Source organism: Protomyctophum bolini (genome assembly GCF_963924005.1).
Source record: "Protomyctophum bolini genome assembly, chromosome: 24".
In the NCBI taxonomy this organism is placed as follows: Eukaryota; Metazoa; Chordata; class Actinopteri; order Myctophiformes; family Myctophidae; genus Protomyctophum; species Protomyctophum bolini.
In genome coordinates, this window is record NC_137885.1 from 7,081,171 (window position 1) to 7,096,322 (window position 15,152).

General features: G+C 44.3%; 1 protein-coding gene across 8 annotated transcripts in view; it reads left to right on the top strand.

Moving 5' to 3' along the window:
- LOC308311508 (target of Nesh-SH3-like) overlaps positions 1-15,152 on the top strand; it is a 51,190-nt gene that overhangs the window by 14,505 nt on the left and 21,533 nt on the right. For 2 of the 8 annotated variants that reach the window (XR_013963658.1, XM_080758203.1), the window contains exons 3-12: positions 3,135-3,203; positions 3,694-3,829; positions 5,033-5,292; positions 6,126-6,178; positions 7,105-7,144; positions 7,498-7,572; positions 7,953-8,012; positions 11,301-11,624; positions 11,888-11,971; positions 14,721-14,954. Coding sequence is in view for 7 of the 8 variants with exons in the window: in XM_080758203.1 (XP_080614329.1) it covers positions 3,135-3,203; positions 3,694-3,829; positions 5,033-5,292; positions 6,126-6,178; positions 7,105-7,144; positions 7,498-7,572; positions 7,953-8,012; positions 11,301-11,624; positions 11,888-11,971; positions 14,721-14,954 (1,335 nt within the window). In the remaining variant the exon portion in view is untranslated. The remainder of the gene's footprint in view (positions 1-3,134; positions 3,204-3,693; positions 3,830-5,032; positions 5,293-6,125; positions 6,179-7,104; positions 7,145-7,497; positions 7,573-7,952; positions 8,013-11,300; positions 11,625-11,887; positions 11,972-14,720; positions 14,955-15,152) is intronic. The other 6 variants (XM_080758207.1, XM_080758208.1, XM_080758204.1 and 3 more) reach the window with 5 other exon arrangements.

Sequence of the window (15,152 nt, forward strand, 5' to 3'; positions counted from 1 at the left end):
ACGTATTGGTTAATAGTTTTGAAACTACAGCTTCTAGAACTGAAGTCAAGTTAAAGGGACACTTCACCCTTTTTGCAAAAAGATATATGTTAATGACGTTTAGAAGCTTTAGATCACTTTCCTGGGGGTATTTATGTGTGTAATATGTGGTTTTAGATATTTTAGATTGTAGCAGTGAGCCTGTTGTCTCTGATGTCATGGACACTGGTCTCACTACCTTCCTGGACTACAATTCCCATAATTCTTTGGTGCACTGCTCCTCCTTGTGGATAGGGGGGAGAGCTGTCTTACTGAGACAACATGTAGTCCAGGAAGGAAGTGAGCCCAGTGTCCATGACATCAGAGACAACAGGCTCACTGCTACAATCTAAAATATCTAAAACCACATATTACACACATAAAGACCCCCAGGAAAGTGTTCTAAAGCTCCTAAACGTCATTAACATATATTTTTTTGCAAAATGGGTGAAGTGTCCCTTTAAAACTCACAGGGTTAGAAAACATGGTTTGAATCGCTCTCAGCGATGGATAGTACTACAGGGACATCCATCCCATCGAGTGAGGGTTGGAGTCCTTTGTTTTAAATGGGTCTGTTTCACGCCTCTCTTCGTGATGTATGACCTCTGAGACCAAGTGTCCACCCCAACGGCGCCACCTGCTGGAACCCACTCTAACTAGTAGTCCCGGGAGGACCAAAATGATAGTAGTTTTGGTAGTTTTAACAAAATATAATAATTGTTATAATACATCTTTCGTTGAGATTTACATTAGACACAAGCCAACAGACTATAGTGATTTACGTTTCAAAACGAGTTGGTATAAATCGCGGATTTTACCGCACATTTGCAGGGTTGTTCAATTTGTCATTTTTATTTATTTTTTCAGAAGGGATGTTTCTTCACTCCTTAATCCACTTAACTCCATGGATCTACCCACACAGTGCGTCTCTGCCCTGTCATAACATACATTAATATATAATATAACTCCCATCAGGATCTTCCCACACTACCCGCCCTGTCATTTCACACTCCAGTGTTTTAGAAGTGCGGATACTTTTTAACTTAGTAAATATATATATTTTTTTTTAACGAGTCGATCTACATTAAGCTCGCATCATGGCGCATCACCAAAATCACGAAAACAGGGTCTTGTAAACAAAATAAAATATAGAAATCTAAAGGTGGTTGCACACTGGTCCTTTTTTGGCTGCATGCAGATCCGAAAGTATACAGTACAGTAAGTAGTACAGTAGCTAGCTATCTTTATGCTGTCAGCCTGTCACCAACACCTCACTAAACTTTATATAGATGAAATATCTGGCAGCACAGTGCAGCAAACTGCTAAAATAAAAAGTTGGGTAGATTTTTTCTTTTCGTCCAGTGTGCAAAACACTTTAAATCTAAAAAGTAACTAAATACTTTTTCAAATACTTGTAGTGGGTATTGAAGTATAAAGTGCTGAATACTAAAGCAACGAAATAAAAAAGTACCTCTTGTACGCAAGTAGAGTACTCATTCAGAGTGTGTGTATGTGTGTGTGTGTGTGTGTGTGTGCGAGCGTGCGTGCGCGCTCGCGCAATCCTAAAGAGAACATGGATCAACGTTAATCCACTTTCCCACAAGTATCTGATTCCTGTTGTCAGCGCGCTACGCACACACACACGCACGCACACACACACACACACACACACACACACACACACACACACACACACACACACACACACACACACACACACACACACACACACACACACACACACACACACACGCGCGCGTGCGTGAGCGAAGACAAAGTTTACGCTGCAGAAGAATACAATAAAATACAAACTCTGTGAAGGTAAACAGCTAGATGTTTGGAGCCGTTGTAAAGCAAAGCTAGAAAACCAGAGCTTCTAGATCAGACATTTATTTCATCTTGTTGTGAGCTTGTAGATCAGACATTTATTTTATCTTGTTGTGAGCTTGTAGATCAGACATTTATTTTATCTTGTTGTAAGTTTGTAGATCAGACATTTATTTCATCTTGTTGTGAGCTTGTAGATCAGACATTTATTTCATCTTGTTGTGAGCTTGTAGATCAGACATTTATTTTATCTTGTTGTGAGCTTGTAGATCAGACATTTATTTTATCTGGTTGAGAGCTTGTAGATCAGACATTTATTTTATATTGTTGTGAGCTTGTAGATCAGACATTTATTTTATCTGGTTGAGAGCTTGTAGATCAGACATTTATTTTATCTTGTTGTGAGCTTGTAGATCAGACATTTATTTTATCTTGTTGAGAGCTTGTAGATCAGCTATGTATTATCTGTGTGAGCTTGTAGATCAGCTATGTATTATATGTGTGAGCTTGTAGATCAGCTATTTATTATCTGTGTGAGCTTGTAGATCAGCTATTTGTATCTGTGTGAGCTTGTAGATCAGCTATTTATTATCTGTGTGAGCTTGTAGATCAGCTATTTGTATCTGTGTGAGCTTGTAGATCAGCTATTTATTATCTGTGTGAGCTTGTAGATCAGCTATTTGTATCTGTGTGAGCTTGTAGATCAGCTATTTGTATCTGTGTGAGCTTGTAGATCAGCTATTTATTATCTGTGTGAGCTTGTAGATCAGCTATTTGTATCTGTGTGAGCTTGTAGATCAGCTATTTGTATCTGTGTGAGCTTGTAGATCAGCTATTTATTATCTGTGTGAGCTTGTAGATCAGCTATTTATTATCTGTGTGAGCTGTAGATCAGAACGAGAAGCATGTTTGCCTGAAGTGGTTAAAATGTCTGCGTTTGTGTGTGTGTGTGGGGGGACTATAGCCTACTCTACAGTATAGTCATGCGTGTGTGCGTGTGTGTGTGTGTGTGTGTGTGTGTGTGTGTGTGTGTGTGTGTGTGTGTGTGTGTGTGTGTGTGTGTGCGCGTGCGTGCGATGGCTTCACCACTCACAAGGAATCCAACAGCTCTGATTACACATACCAACCATCAGATTCAGGAAACCTTTTCAACACTTTGACTTTCCAAAACAATAGTTCACACATTCCACACTGTGTGTTTGTGCGCGCGCGTGCGTGCGTGCACAAGCGTGCGTGCACACATGCGTGCGTGAAGAACCAACTGTTTACATCATTCTCAACGTTTTCAGATGCTGAACCAAAGTACCTGGTCGCAGTTCAGCCCGTTCCCAGCAGCCACGAGGAGAAGCAGTGCACGGGTGAGGGAAATGCAACAATGAAAAGAATGGGCACCTTGTTGTGTATAGCGCGTGGAACCGGGCCGGTTATGCCTTAATAGTGTGACATTTATATAGATTCTGGGGCCTAAATAATATATTAGAAGCTTTTTTTTTTAATCAAGAATTGATCAATGTCACCAGGGTCCACAAAGTGTACAGTGTATACACTGTAAAATATATAAATATATATTTTATTTTATTTCAAAAGGGCACATTGCTATGAAAAGGGCAGGGGGGTGCTCTAGCACCCCCTAGTGTATCTGTGCACGCCACTGACTAGAGAGAAGATACATGCTATGCTGAGTAAATGTGTGTGTTGCCTCCGTCGTGTGTGTGTGTGTGTGTGTGTGTGTGTGTGTGTGTGTGTGTGTGTGTGTGTGTGTGTGTGTGTGTGTGTGTGTGTGTGTGTGCGCGTGTGTGCGTGTGTGCGTGTGTGCGTGCGTGCGTGCGTGCGTGCGTGCGCGTGCAGGTAAGGTGGATCTGGATGAGCCTCTGCACCTGGTCGTGCAGGGCTCAGTCAGCCCGACCGCAGTGCTTCTATCCTGGGGGAAATCCCTGAAGACTCCCCCTGAGGGAGACATGCTGGACGACTGTCTGGAGGACGGGTGAGTTCTCATCCATCCCTGGCTCCCAAACTGTGGAACAAACTGTTTGTTTTAAACATTAAAAGTCCATAGACTTGGCTGCCATATGAAAGCCAGACATTGCAGGGGCTATAGTGGCCCTCAAAAACATGATGGATGGATGGATGAATTAGGGCTGGGACTGATTCATTTTGATGAATTCATTAAGGAAACGATTAAGAATATCTTTGGAACCAACAAAGAGCCACAACAATCGCACTTAGTTTTTTCAGGTGTACCGATCATATACTGGTTCACCAACCATACTGGTGCACCAACCAACAGCATGTTTCAGGTGTACCGATCATACTGGTGCACCAACCAACAGCATGTTTCAGGTGTACCGATCATACTGGTGCACCAACCAACAGCATGTTTCAGGTGTACCGATCATACTATGCACAAACATGTAATTTCATCTGTTATCGCACCAACAAACCCTTATTGTACTTTAAGATAGCAGATAAAAAAAACTAAAAGTGTTGCAGTAACAGATCATATTTTAGCAGCATTGAGTGCAACTACCGCTGTGGGATAGAAGCTGTTACTGAATCTGTTGGTCTTGGACTTGATCACTCTGTACCGTCTGCCTGATGGCAGCAGTTCAAACAGTGAGTGAGCGGGGTGGGAAGTGTCTTTCATAATGTTCAGAGTTTTTTTTATGACAGCGGTCTCTGTGTAGTTCTTCCAGTGTGGGGAGAGGGCAGCCAACGATCTTCTGTGCTGTATGTATGACCCCCTGGAGCTTTTTCCTCTGTGCCACTGTACAGCTGGTGTACCACACACATATCAGTACGTCAGTATGCTCTCTATGGAGCACCGATAGAACGACACCAGCAGTCTCTGCGTGATGTTGTTCCCCCTGAGCACCCTCAGGAAGTAGAGTCTCTGCTGGGCCTTCTTCAGCAGCTCAGAGGTGTTCGTGCTCCAAGTTTTTTCAGGTGTACCGATCATACTGGTGCACCAACCAACAGCAAACCCCAGTGGACCGCAATGGGAGAACTGCTTGGCTCAGTGGATGGGGAATTTTACATTTAAAATTACACATTCATTATTTATTCACTCCAAAATATGTTATAATTTAAGAAAACTGAATGAAATGAATGAACGAACGGTTCGGACGGACAGATGGACGGCGTGCGAATTAACAAAACTCCGTATACGTATATAATGTCGTCCATCAAGGTTCTACACCATCCGCTACAGGGAGCGGAACAGGAAGTGGAACTACCAGACGTGTCCCACCAGTGACACGGTCATTGACAACCTGAAGCCCAACACGCCGTACGAGTTCACCGTCCGCGCCAACCGGGACGACCGCCGCACGGCCGGGCGGTCAGAAGACCGTACGGCCGGGACGTCTTCTGACCGCGCGGCCGGGCGGTCAGAAGACGGCACGGCTGGGAGGTGGAGCAACGCTGTCCTCCATAACACCAACATGGCAGGTAACCAATTAACCAATCAAATCTATCCTACACACATTTTGACTATCTTAAATATACCAATCCTATTGATAAGTAGTTGATGAGTATGATGAGCCTAGTATAGATGATATTCGACAGGTATATATATATATATATATATATATATGCTCAAATAAGGTCAGGAACATTACCATTAGCACTGGAGACTGGCAGGTTTAATGCCACCCCTGAAGATGAGAGATATTGTCTGTTCTGTGATCTAGATGAAATTGAAAACGAAGTTCACTTTCTGTTTTACTGCTCTAAATACGATGACTTAAGGGATATTTTGGTTAATAAGATGTCTACTATATGTGGGGATTTCCTAGATTTAAATGACTATGTAAAAATGGAGATGTGTTTTGCCAAAGGGACTTTCGTTGTAGCAGATTTTATTTGTCAAGCTTACTGTATACAGTACTCTGTATACATCTGAGGTGTAATATAATGAATTGTGTAATGTAAACATGCTGTAAAATGCATAAATTATGTATTGTAAAACATGCTGTAATTGCAAATGTGAAATGGTGTCTTATAAACCCATGAGGGTTGGGCACAAGGTGTGCATGACACGAAAATAAATAAACAATCAATCAATCAATATATACAGGTACATCCCATTAATATTTGCTGAACCTTTTTTTGTCAACCTATCACACCTGTACATGACAACCAATCACTAACCAATACCAAAATCACTGAGTCAGTCTGTCTGTCTGTCTGTCTGTCTGTCTGTCTGTCTGTCTGTCTGTCTGTCTGTCTGTCTGTCTGTCTGTCTGTCTGTCTGTCTGTCTGTCTGTCTGTCTGTCTGTCAGAAAAGGGCCTTCCTAAGCCTTACAAGGTCCGCAATCCTCTGGCCAAGCCCATGGTATGTATACGCACACACGCAAGCAGCCAAGCACGCACACACGCAAGCACGCACAACGTCGCACATTGCATTGCAAGTGTTCAACATGCAGTTATTGAACGCGTGTAAGTTAAATTACAGAACACGGTGGCACAGTCAGTCGGTGACGCTGTCGCCTCACAGCTTTAGAAGGTCCTGGGTTCGATTCCCGCTGGGGACGCTGTGGGTGCTGGGGGTGTGTCCTCTCCTCCGCGTCATCAGTGTCCATACCCGAGGCGGGGTTGGCGAAAGGGTCTTTCTATGTGGAGTTTGCATGTTCTCCCCGTGTCCCCTAGGGTAGGTACCCTCACATGTTCTCCCGTGTCCCCTAGGGTAGGTACCCTCACATGTTCTCCCCGTGTCCCCTAGGGTAGGTACCCTCACATGTTCTCCCCGTGTCCCTATAGGGTAGGTACCCTCACATGTTCTCCCGTGTCCCCTAGGGTAGGTACCCTCACATGTTCTCCCCGTGTCCCCTAGGGTAGGTACCCTCACATGTTCTCCCCGTGTCCCCTAGGGTAGATACCCTCACAAAAAACATGCAGTAATCCTGGTCTCTAAACTACCTCCGCCTGGTCAGAGCCTGATGGAGGGGAAAGGAACTGGTTGGAATAACGTGTTCCTTCCACGCGCTACGCCCGGCCGGTGAAACTCTCCCTCCTGTCAGGTGAAAAGAAGCAGCTTGGACTCCTCATGCATAGAAGGAAGCATGAGCCTCCTCAGGTTGGCAGAGGAAGTGTAGCGGCCATAGGATTACATTAGATTATTGACACTGGGTGAAAAAATGGGTTAGAAAAAAAAGGTCACTACTCCCCTCTTAACAAAGACATTTGGTGTAGAGGGAAAAGTTTACATTGAACACATTAATTAACAGACAACGTTTATAAATACATTTTGATGTTTTACAGAACCCTGTCGGACCTCGTGCTTTGTTCCCTCCACGACCTGGTTTGTGTTATTATATAAATTATGACCTTAATATTTATAGTGTACGTACAGTATTTCACCATAATGTGTATAGTTTATTAATATATATATACACAGTATATTTTACCATAATGTGTGTACTATGTGTGCATTCACAGCTCTGTTACCATAATGTGTAGGCCTATAATACACTATATGTGACCGTGATGTGTGTAATATGTGAGCATCCCCAGCTACTACCATAGTGTGTAGTAGTATACAGTATTTTACTGTAATGTGTGCAATGGGCGTGCAGCCACAGCTCTGTTGCCATAATGTGTCTGGTATACAGTATATGTTATACCGTAATGTGTGTAATATGTGTGCATCCACAGCGCTCCACAACAGAACTCGTCTCTCGCCACAGTTCAAAACACTCGGTTTCCCAGGATCCTCCAGGACGTCTTTTGGTGATTATCACTTCCTCTATTTACACACTAACCCTTGAACTAAATGCGCGCGCAGAAACACACACACACACACACACACACACACACACACACACACACACACACACACACCTCCTCCTTCCTCCTCCTTGGTAGACCATCGTTGTCGAAGATGACGTATAGCTTCCTTGTGCTTGTGGGTTTGGCAGTATGGTCATCGTTGCTGGCGACAATGTACCACTGTAGATGGCTATATGAAGCCCGATTCTGGCGCCACATACCATGTGACATGTGAGGCTTGGATCAGGAGGCTGAGGTGGTACTGGAACAGCGCACACACACACACACACACACACACACACACACAAACAACCACAGATTTACGAATGATTTTCCAACAGAACCACCAGAGACCATCCAGGAAACGAATCCCCGCCCCCAATGGCCTCAGCTATCGTCGGGTAAAATAATGACAATCAATTGAATCGTATAAAGCTTTATACTGGCAGTCGTCGGACGAGCTCGCGGCTGTTTGCGATTGGCTGCATGCCTGCAGCATGCCTTTTGAGTGTCCTCGTGATATTGTACACCATGTGGTTCTCAAAGCGGTGGTCCTTTGTGGGGGTCCCCAGCTAAATTAGTCGACTTAACTTTATGTTTTATATATACTTTGGCCCTGCTATTCAAAGATGGCAGATCTACAAGCTTATACAGATCACGCTATAGGAGCTTGTAGATCTGCCATAGAGAGAGAGAGAGTATGCACATGTCCGTCCCCCCCCCCCCCCTAATCTCGACTGAGTGGCAAAACATTGAACAGCATTCAGCGTTGGAGTTGGAAATCACTCAGGCCTCATTCACACGTACCAAACACCAATCAAGCAAATGTTTGGTCCATGTTTTTTTGGGGGGGTTTTTTTTGGGGCCACCACAATGCTTTTCCAATGGGAGTCACATGGTTTGTCCAAACATTTGTGCTTAATTGTTGTTTGGTATACGTGTGAATGACGTGTGAACGTATACGACTAAATTAATATTCAGCTGTACGGAATCTCTTGACAGAAAGTATAGCGTAAGATACAAACACTTTGCAGATAGAAAGAACATAATTCAAGCTCTCCGTATATTACAATTACATAGTTCAACGTTGTGTACTATATACTACGATAGGACGTTTATGTCAGCTTTTCTTTCACTTCCGTTGACGATGATGTCATGTGCATATATAGCCTCTATAGAAAAATCTCCGAATATAGCCTAGAGATCAGGGGTGCCCAAAAGGTATAGGTCGCGATCTGCCAGTATAGATCACAAGGTCTGTGCAGGCAGGTATCACATTACATGCCCCTAAAAAAAAAAAAAATTAATTAAAAAATGTTCCACTTTAATTAAGGTGACTTTGATTGACATTTAGAAAGGGCGCGTCAGCTCAAACCCCACAATGTATTACTTTGTTTTCAAGATTGTCGTGCGCACAAACGTCAGTAGCATTATACAAAGTTATATATACTGTGGAGAGTAAGGAAACAGTGAGACAGGAGACCTTGGGCGCGTCGAGGTAGTCCACTCACTTTCCACATATTCCACAAAATATTACAGTACACACTGTCGGTAGAAAGAAAACCCTACCAGTTCCATTTCCCCTCTATTTCCCATTCCAAGTGTGTTTGTCTTATGTCTTTGGATCTGACCTTTTCTTTTTTTGGGTGGGTAGATCTTGTTGCGCTGGTCATTCTGAAAGTGGCTCTCAAGTCAAAAAAAGTGTGGGCACCCCTGGCCTATAGATATACGGTGGGGTTCAATTCCTTTCTGCCGGCCTGACACCCATAGGTACCTCTAGGTATTTAAAAGTACCTGGGTACCTATGGAAGTCACACCTCTGCAAACTGACTCATACTGTCACAGTATGATTGGGGAAAACCACTGTATTTCATCTTGGGGGTCCCTGAGGAAAACCACTGTATGTACATTTCATCTCGGGGGGTCCCTGACATGGGAACCATTGAGAACCGGTGGTGTACGACGTTATCTATATCTGAGAGTTGAGAAAGTCGTTGAGGACCATGAAACCCTGAGGACCAATTCAGGGTGAAAAGAGAGCAGGACCGCCCCGGATAAATAAAGGTGAGAGAGAGAGAGTCATGGAGTACAGTACAGTACGGTACAGTACGGTACGGTACGGTACGGTACGGTACGGTACAGTACAGAGCTGCTTTCTGTCTGTTTGTGCTGAGACCTGCTCATCATAGTCTGTCTGTCTGTCTATGTATCGTATGTTTGTATGTATCCATCCATCCATCCATGCTGCGTGTGTGTGTGTGTGTGTGTGTGTGTGTGTGTGTGTGTGTGTGTGTGTGTGTGTGCGCGTGTGTGTGTGTGTGTGTGTGCGTGCGTGTGTGCGTGCGCTGCGTTCTTTGGCTCTGCTGGTTGTTCAGACTGCATGGAAAGGACTGCATGCTGACACTCGCACGCCCCCCCGAGTGTCACTTCTTATTTAAAATGTTTTCGGGCAGCCCTTGTGTGACGCGTTATAAGATCACCCCAAGGCACCACATTTCATGCTTTTACGAGATTGTTTTGTTGTCTTTTTTTGTGTCGAACACTGACAGCAGGCGGCCATTTTCAATTTTGTCAATAACTCACTCCCTTTGGTCACCCCCTTCTTCTTCTATGATGTCTTAGGGATGGCCCAAGGGACGTATGTGCCAAATTGTATCCTTCTGGGGGCTTTTTTTCATTATTTTTGTTTTAAGTTTTTTTTCGGTGCACCCCCCCCTTCTAGGAGGTTCTATACTATAGGATGAGCCAAAAAGGGACATCTGTATCAAATTTGGTGCACCACCGCGTAACAAGTTGGCCAAATTCTTCCTTCATAGCTTATATTCCCCAAATCTAATAAAAATAAATAACCTACCCAGACAAACAGAAACACATCACGGAGACACAGATGGACATGATCAGCGCAGCTGGGGCGGCTGTATCGAGGGGACTTATATACAGTATACAGCCTGCAGGGTCTGACTCTTTATCGCAGAGCGTTCGCCCAGGTGGGCGTCATGGTTTTGAGGTTATTATTATTCTGTGAGGTTGGGGTTAACCCATTGTGGGCGGGAACCCCTTTTGGTGTTTTAGAGCATTCTGTTCTATTGAAAAATAGCAGATCTAGGTCTGCTATTTTTGAAAAGTCGTGAAAATGCGGCGCAAATCTTTGAATATGTATTTCAGAGCGAACATTTTTAACTAAAATATTGGCTTCTGGGCGGGGGGGGGGGGCGGGGGGGTCCCTGGAACTACATATTTTGAGATGGGGGTCCTCTGTGGCCCAATAGAGATAATTCTAGGGGTTCTTCTTGACATGAAAAAAGTTGAGCACCCACTGACATAGAAACAGAGGTTTTTCAGATTTGATTTTTTTTTAGGATTTAGAAGCTTCAAAACAAAATCTCAGACATCAGTCCAAAATGGGTTAAGGTTTAAGGCATATCGTTTTTGTGAGGTTATAATAGGGTTAGGTTCGTTAGACATAACCATGCCCACCTGGGGCGAACGCTCCACCAAAAGGAACGTCCCATAGAGTCACCATGACGGGAGAGTGAGCGCCTGGCGGAAGGTTGCTTATACCCTATACCCTGCAGCTCACCCTGCAGCCCTTTTCAGAGGCCATGCGCAACAACAGAGCTATGGCCTTCGTTATGATGCTACTGAACCTACATTACAGTATACTGTCCTATTATACTCTTTTCTCCCAGGGAGAGGAAACGGTCTTAGAAATGACAGCTATCGACGCGCCAACGCAATACCGGCGTTCCTCGACGTCCTCTCCCCCAAAGCCTCCACTACTACTACTTCTACTACTACGACTACTAGTACTACTACTACTACTACTGCTACTACAACTACTCCTTCTACTACAGCAACTAGTACTACTAGTACTACATCTACTCCTACTGCATCTACTGCCGCCAGTACCCAGCCAGCTAAGCCCCTCCCCCACAGTGAGCTGGCTCTACGAGGACAGAACCGCTCCAAGTTGTCCTCTAACGCTACAGAGAAGAGATATAGTAGCCCTTCTGGTAATTGACACATCTACCACTTTATACTTTACCACCTCTTTACCATTTCCCTCTTTTCTTTCACTTCTTTCTTTTCAGAGTGCGGAATGAAAGTATTTTTGACCCGCTGCAGGGAGTTTGGGTCACCTTTTCCAGGTTTTTTTCTGTTAGGATGGCGGGTTATAGGGTTATATAGTCAACAGGAATGCACAACAATACACAATATAGCAAATGACACAGTATCGTCTGCATATACAGTGAAACCTTGTCTTTTCCATATACAGCTGTCAGCCAATCGCAGGACGTTTCATCCCTTCTGAGGCCCGCCCTTGGTGGTGGGGAACAGGCCAATAATAATAACAACTGGGGTAATGATGACCTCATCACCGTGTCTGTCTTCACCGTGTCATGTGATCATCTCGCTGTGGCCCCATTCGCTGTTGCGCTGTTCTTGTTGTTGATTAACCGTGTCTGTCCTCGTCCGTCCGTCCGACCAGATGAATGTCCACTGGTTTTGTCCAACAGGACTGGAGTGGAATGCTCTTTGCTGCACATCTCATCCTGATGTTTGCATGCTGAACTCTGGAGGGTCATGGCGGTGTTGCGCTCGGCGTTGGCTGACTTATGACCGATTCACAGAGACCGTGAGCGCTTCAGAAGGCCTGTGATCACTGATCATATACCATCACGTCCATTCTCTATTCCATGATTGGACATTATACATCATGGAATAAAGTCATTGTATTCCAATGGGCTCTATATGCACACATTAAACTATTCCTGCCTCCCGGTCCCCTTCCCCCTATACTTCCATCACAGGTGTCACCGATGATACTAATTAAGGCTCTGTTCCATTTGGTGTACAGTCGTTCTCAAACTTTTTTAATTGCAAGGACCCCCGACTCTGTGAGTGCACAAATGGAATTGACCTGTAAGGGTCCATTTGGAACCCACTCAAGGTACACTTTGAGACACACTGGAGTGTTCCCATGGTGCACCCTGTTGTAAACTAGTGTAAATGCTTCATTGTGGTTCGTACACAAGGAGCAGTTTTTGTATTGACTTGTGCTTTTGTTTGAAATGTACCCATTCTACATACTGTGAAATAAGAAATGCAATCAATCAATCAATCAATCAATCAATCAATCAATCAATTAATCAATCCAGTGAGCCAACATGCACAGCACCACCCTGACTCTGTTGGACCAGAATGGAACAGAGCCTTCATTAGTATCATTAACGCTGACTCTGTTTGACCCGAATGGAACAGAGCCTTCATTAGTATCATTAACACTGACTCTGTTATTGACCCGAAAGGAACAGAGCCTTCATTAGTATCATTAACACTGACTCTGTTTGACCCGAATGGAACAGAGCCTTCATTAGTATCATTAACACTGACTCTGTTTGACCAGAATGGAACAGAGCCTTCATTAGTATCATTAACACTGACTCTGTTTGACCCGAAAGGAACAGAGCCTTCATTAGTATCATTAACACTGACTCTGTTTGACCCGAATGGAACAGAGCCTTCATTAGTATCATTAACACTGACTCTGTTTGACCCGAATGGAACAGAGCCTTCATTATAGTATCATGGGTAACACCTGTGAAGGAAGCAGGAAAGGGGCCCAAGTGTCTTTCCAAAATGGCGTGTGTGCATAGAGCCCATTCCCATGATTTGGAAATTAATTAATTTCCAATTAATTCATTAAGTACCGAAGTTCTGATGTCACTCCCCCTATACCGCTGGGTCATCATGGCCCAAAGTGGGGTCCGGGGACCCCCATGGGGTACTTGAGGGAGTTCCAGGGGGTCCCCAGCTAAATGATCATTTGGAACCAAATCTGTAACGCAGAGAGTGTCTGTAACGCAGAGAGTGTACAAATGGAACCAAATGGTTCCGTTTGTACGCTCTCAGAGTTAAAATAACATTGATTTTACAATATAAATTGGGGGTCCCCGGAGATAGAAATGCCATTAAATGGGGGGGGGGTCCGTAAGACTAATGCATGTCAAACTGGGGCTCCTTGAAATTAAACAGGTTGAGAATCTCTGCTATTGCCGTAAAAAAATCTTCTCTTTTGGGGGTCCCTGGCATGTCTTTTCAAATGGTGGTACACAGGCTGATTAGTGTCATTTTGTGGGGGTCCTTGACATGAAAAAGTTTGGCACTGCCATAGAGAGACATTAGATTGTGTCATATAAAACTGTGATTAAAAAAAAGAAAAACTACTGGCGATTTTGTCAGTATGTGACTCCGTGTCAATTATGACAGTGGTTCCCAAACCTTTTCATGTCAACGACCCCCTAAATTCATACTCATTAGCCCACGGACCCCCATTTGAAAATATATGCCAAGGACCCCCTCCCCATAAGAGAAGATTTTTACGACTCAGTGATTTTCAACCATTTTCATTTCAAGGACCCCCAGTTTGACCTGCATTAGGCTATACGGTCCCCCATTTCTATCTCTGGGACCCCAATGTATTATTGTAAAAATCAAAGTTAATTGAACTCTGAGAGTGTATACAAATGGGTCCATTTGGTTCCATTTGTACACTCTTTGAGTTCCAGACCCATAAGGGTCCTTTTGGTTCCTATGATTACCATTTACCTCATGGGGACCCCCTGGAACTCTCTCAGGGACCCCTATGGGTCCCCGGACCCCACTTTGGGAACCACTTGGTTTATGATATTGAGTTATACATTTGAAATCAATATCCTCTAAAATTAGTACTTTTTCACCATCAGTTGATGAGTAAAAAATCACCTGGTCGATTTGTTTATTTGTGAAACACAATCCTTGTATGATTCCTCTATCCATATACTAACTCTGTGACCCAGGGGTATAGCGCCCCCTAGCGGCGGTGATGTCAGACTTTGGTGCCGTATATTTCATCATGGAATACATTCATCCACATTGCACTTTGACAGTGTAAGAACGTCTTGCAATACTTGGGGGAGGGGGGCAATATAATATATAATATCTATGTATGTAACGGTATAGATCCTCATCACTAACATCATGGCTCCTATTGGCTGCTGATCGCTCTCACTTCCGATTACGGATTGGTTACTGTTGTATTATATTGATTGACTTCTGGTCTTGTATAGGTGGAGGCAACAGGAGAACTGTTGTTCCCTTGTTGCCCCAGCCTCCCCTGCAGGGCGGGCCCTTGGGGCGCCTGAGGCCCCTGCAGGGTGCAGGGCCCCTGAGGCCGATGGGCGGGCCCCTGAGGCCGATGGGTGGGCCCCTGCGCCCGTCGGTCCCCGCGGTGACGAGGACCACGATGGCCGGTGGCGTGAGGGAGGATGTGAAACGCGGAACGGATATGAAACCCTCCACTGGTATCGTAATTGTGTACTATAGCAGACATGGAAGTCAACATAGCAGCTCTGATTAAAACAAATGTATTTTTTTCTTTCTGGAAACACAAAATGTGATTCTTGGTTCCTCCGATCTGGTTCCTCCATGCTGGATCCGGTTGCTCTGGTTCGTCTAGTTCCAGATCCTGACCCTATAGCTCTGCTCACGAGACAACTTGT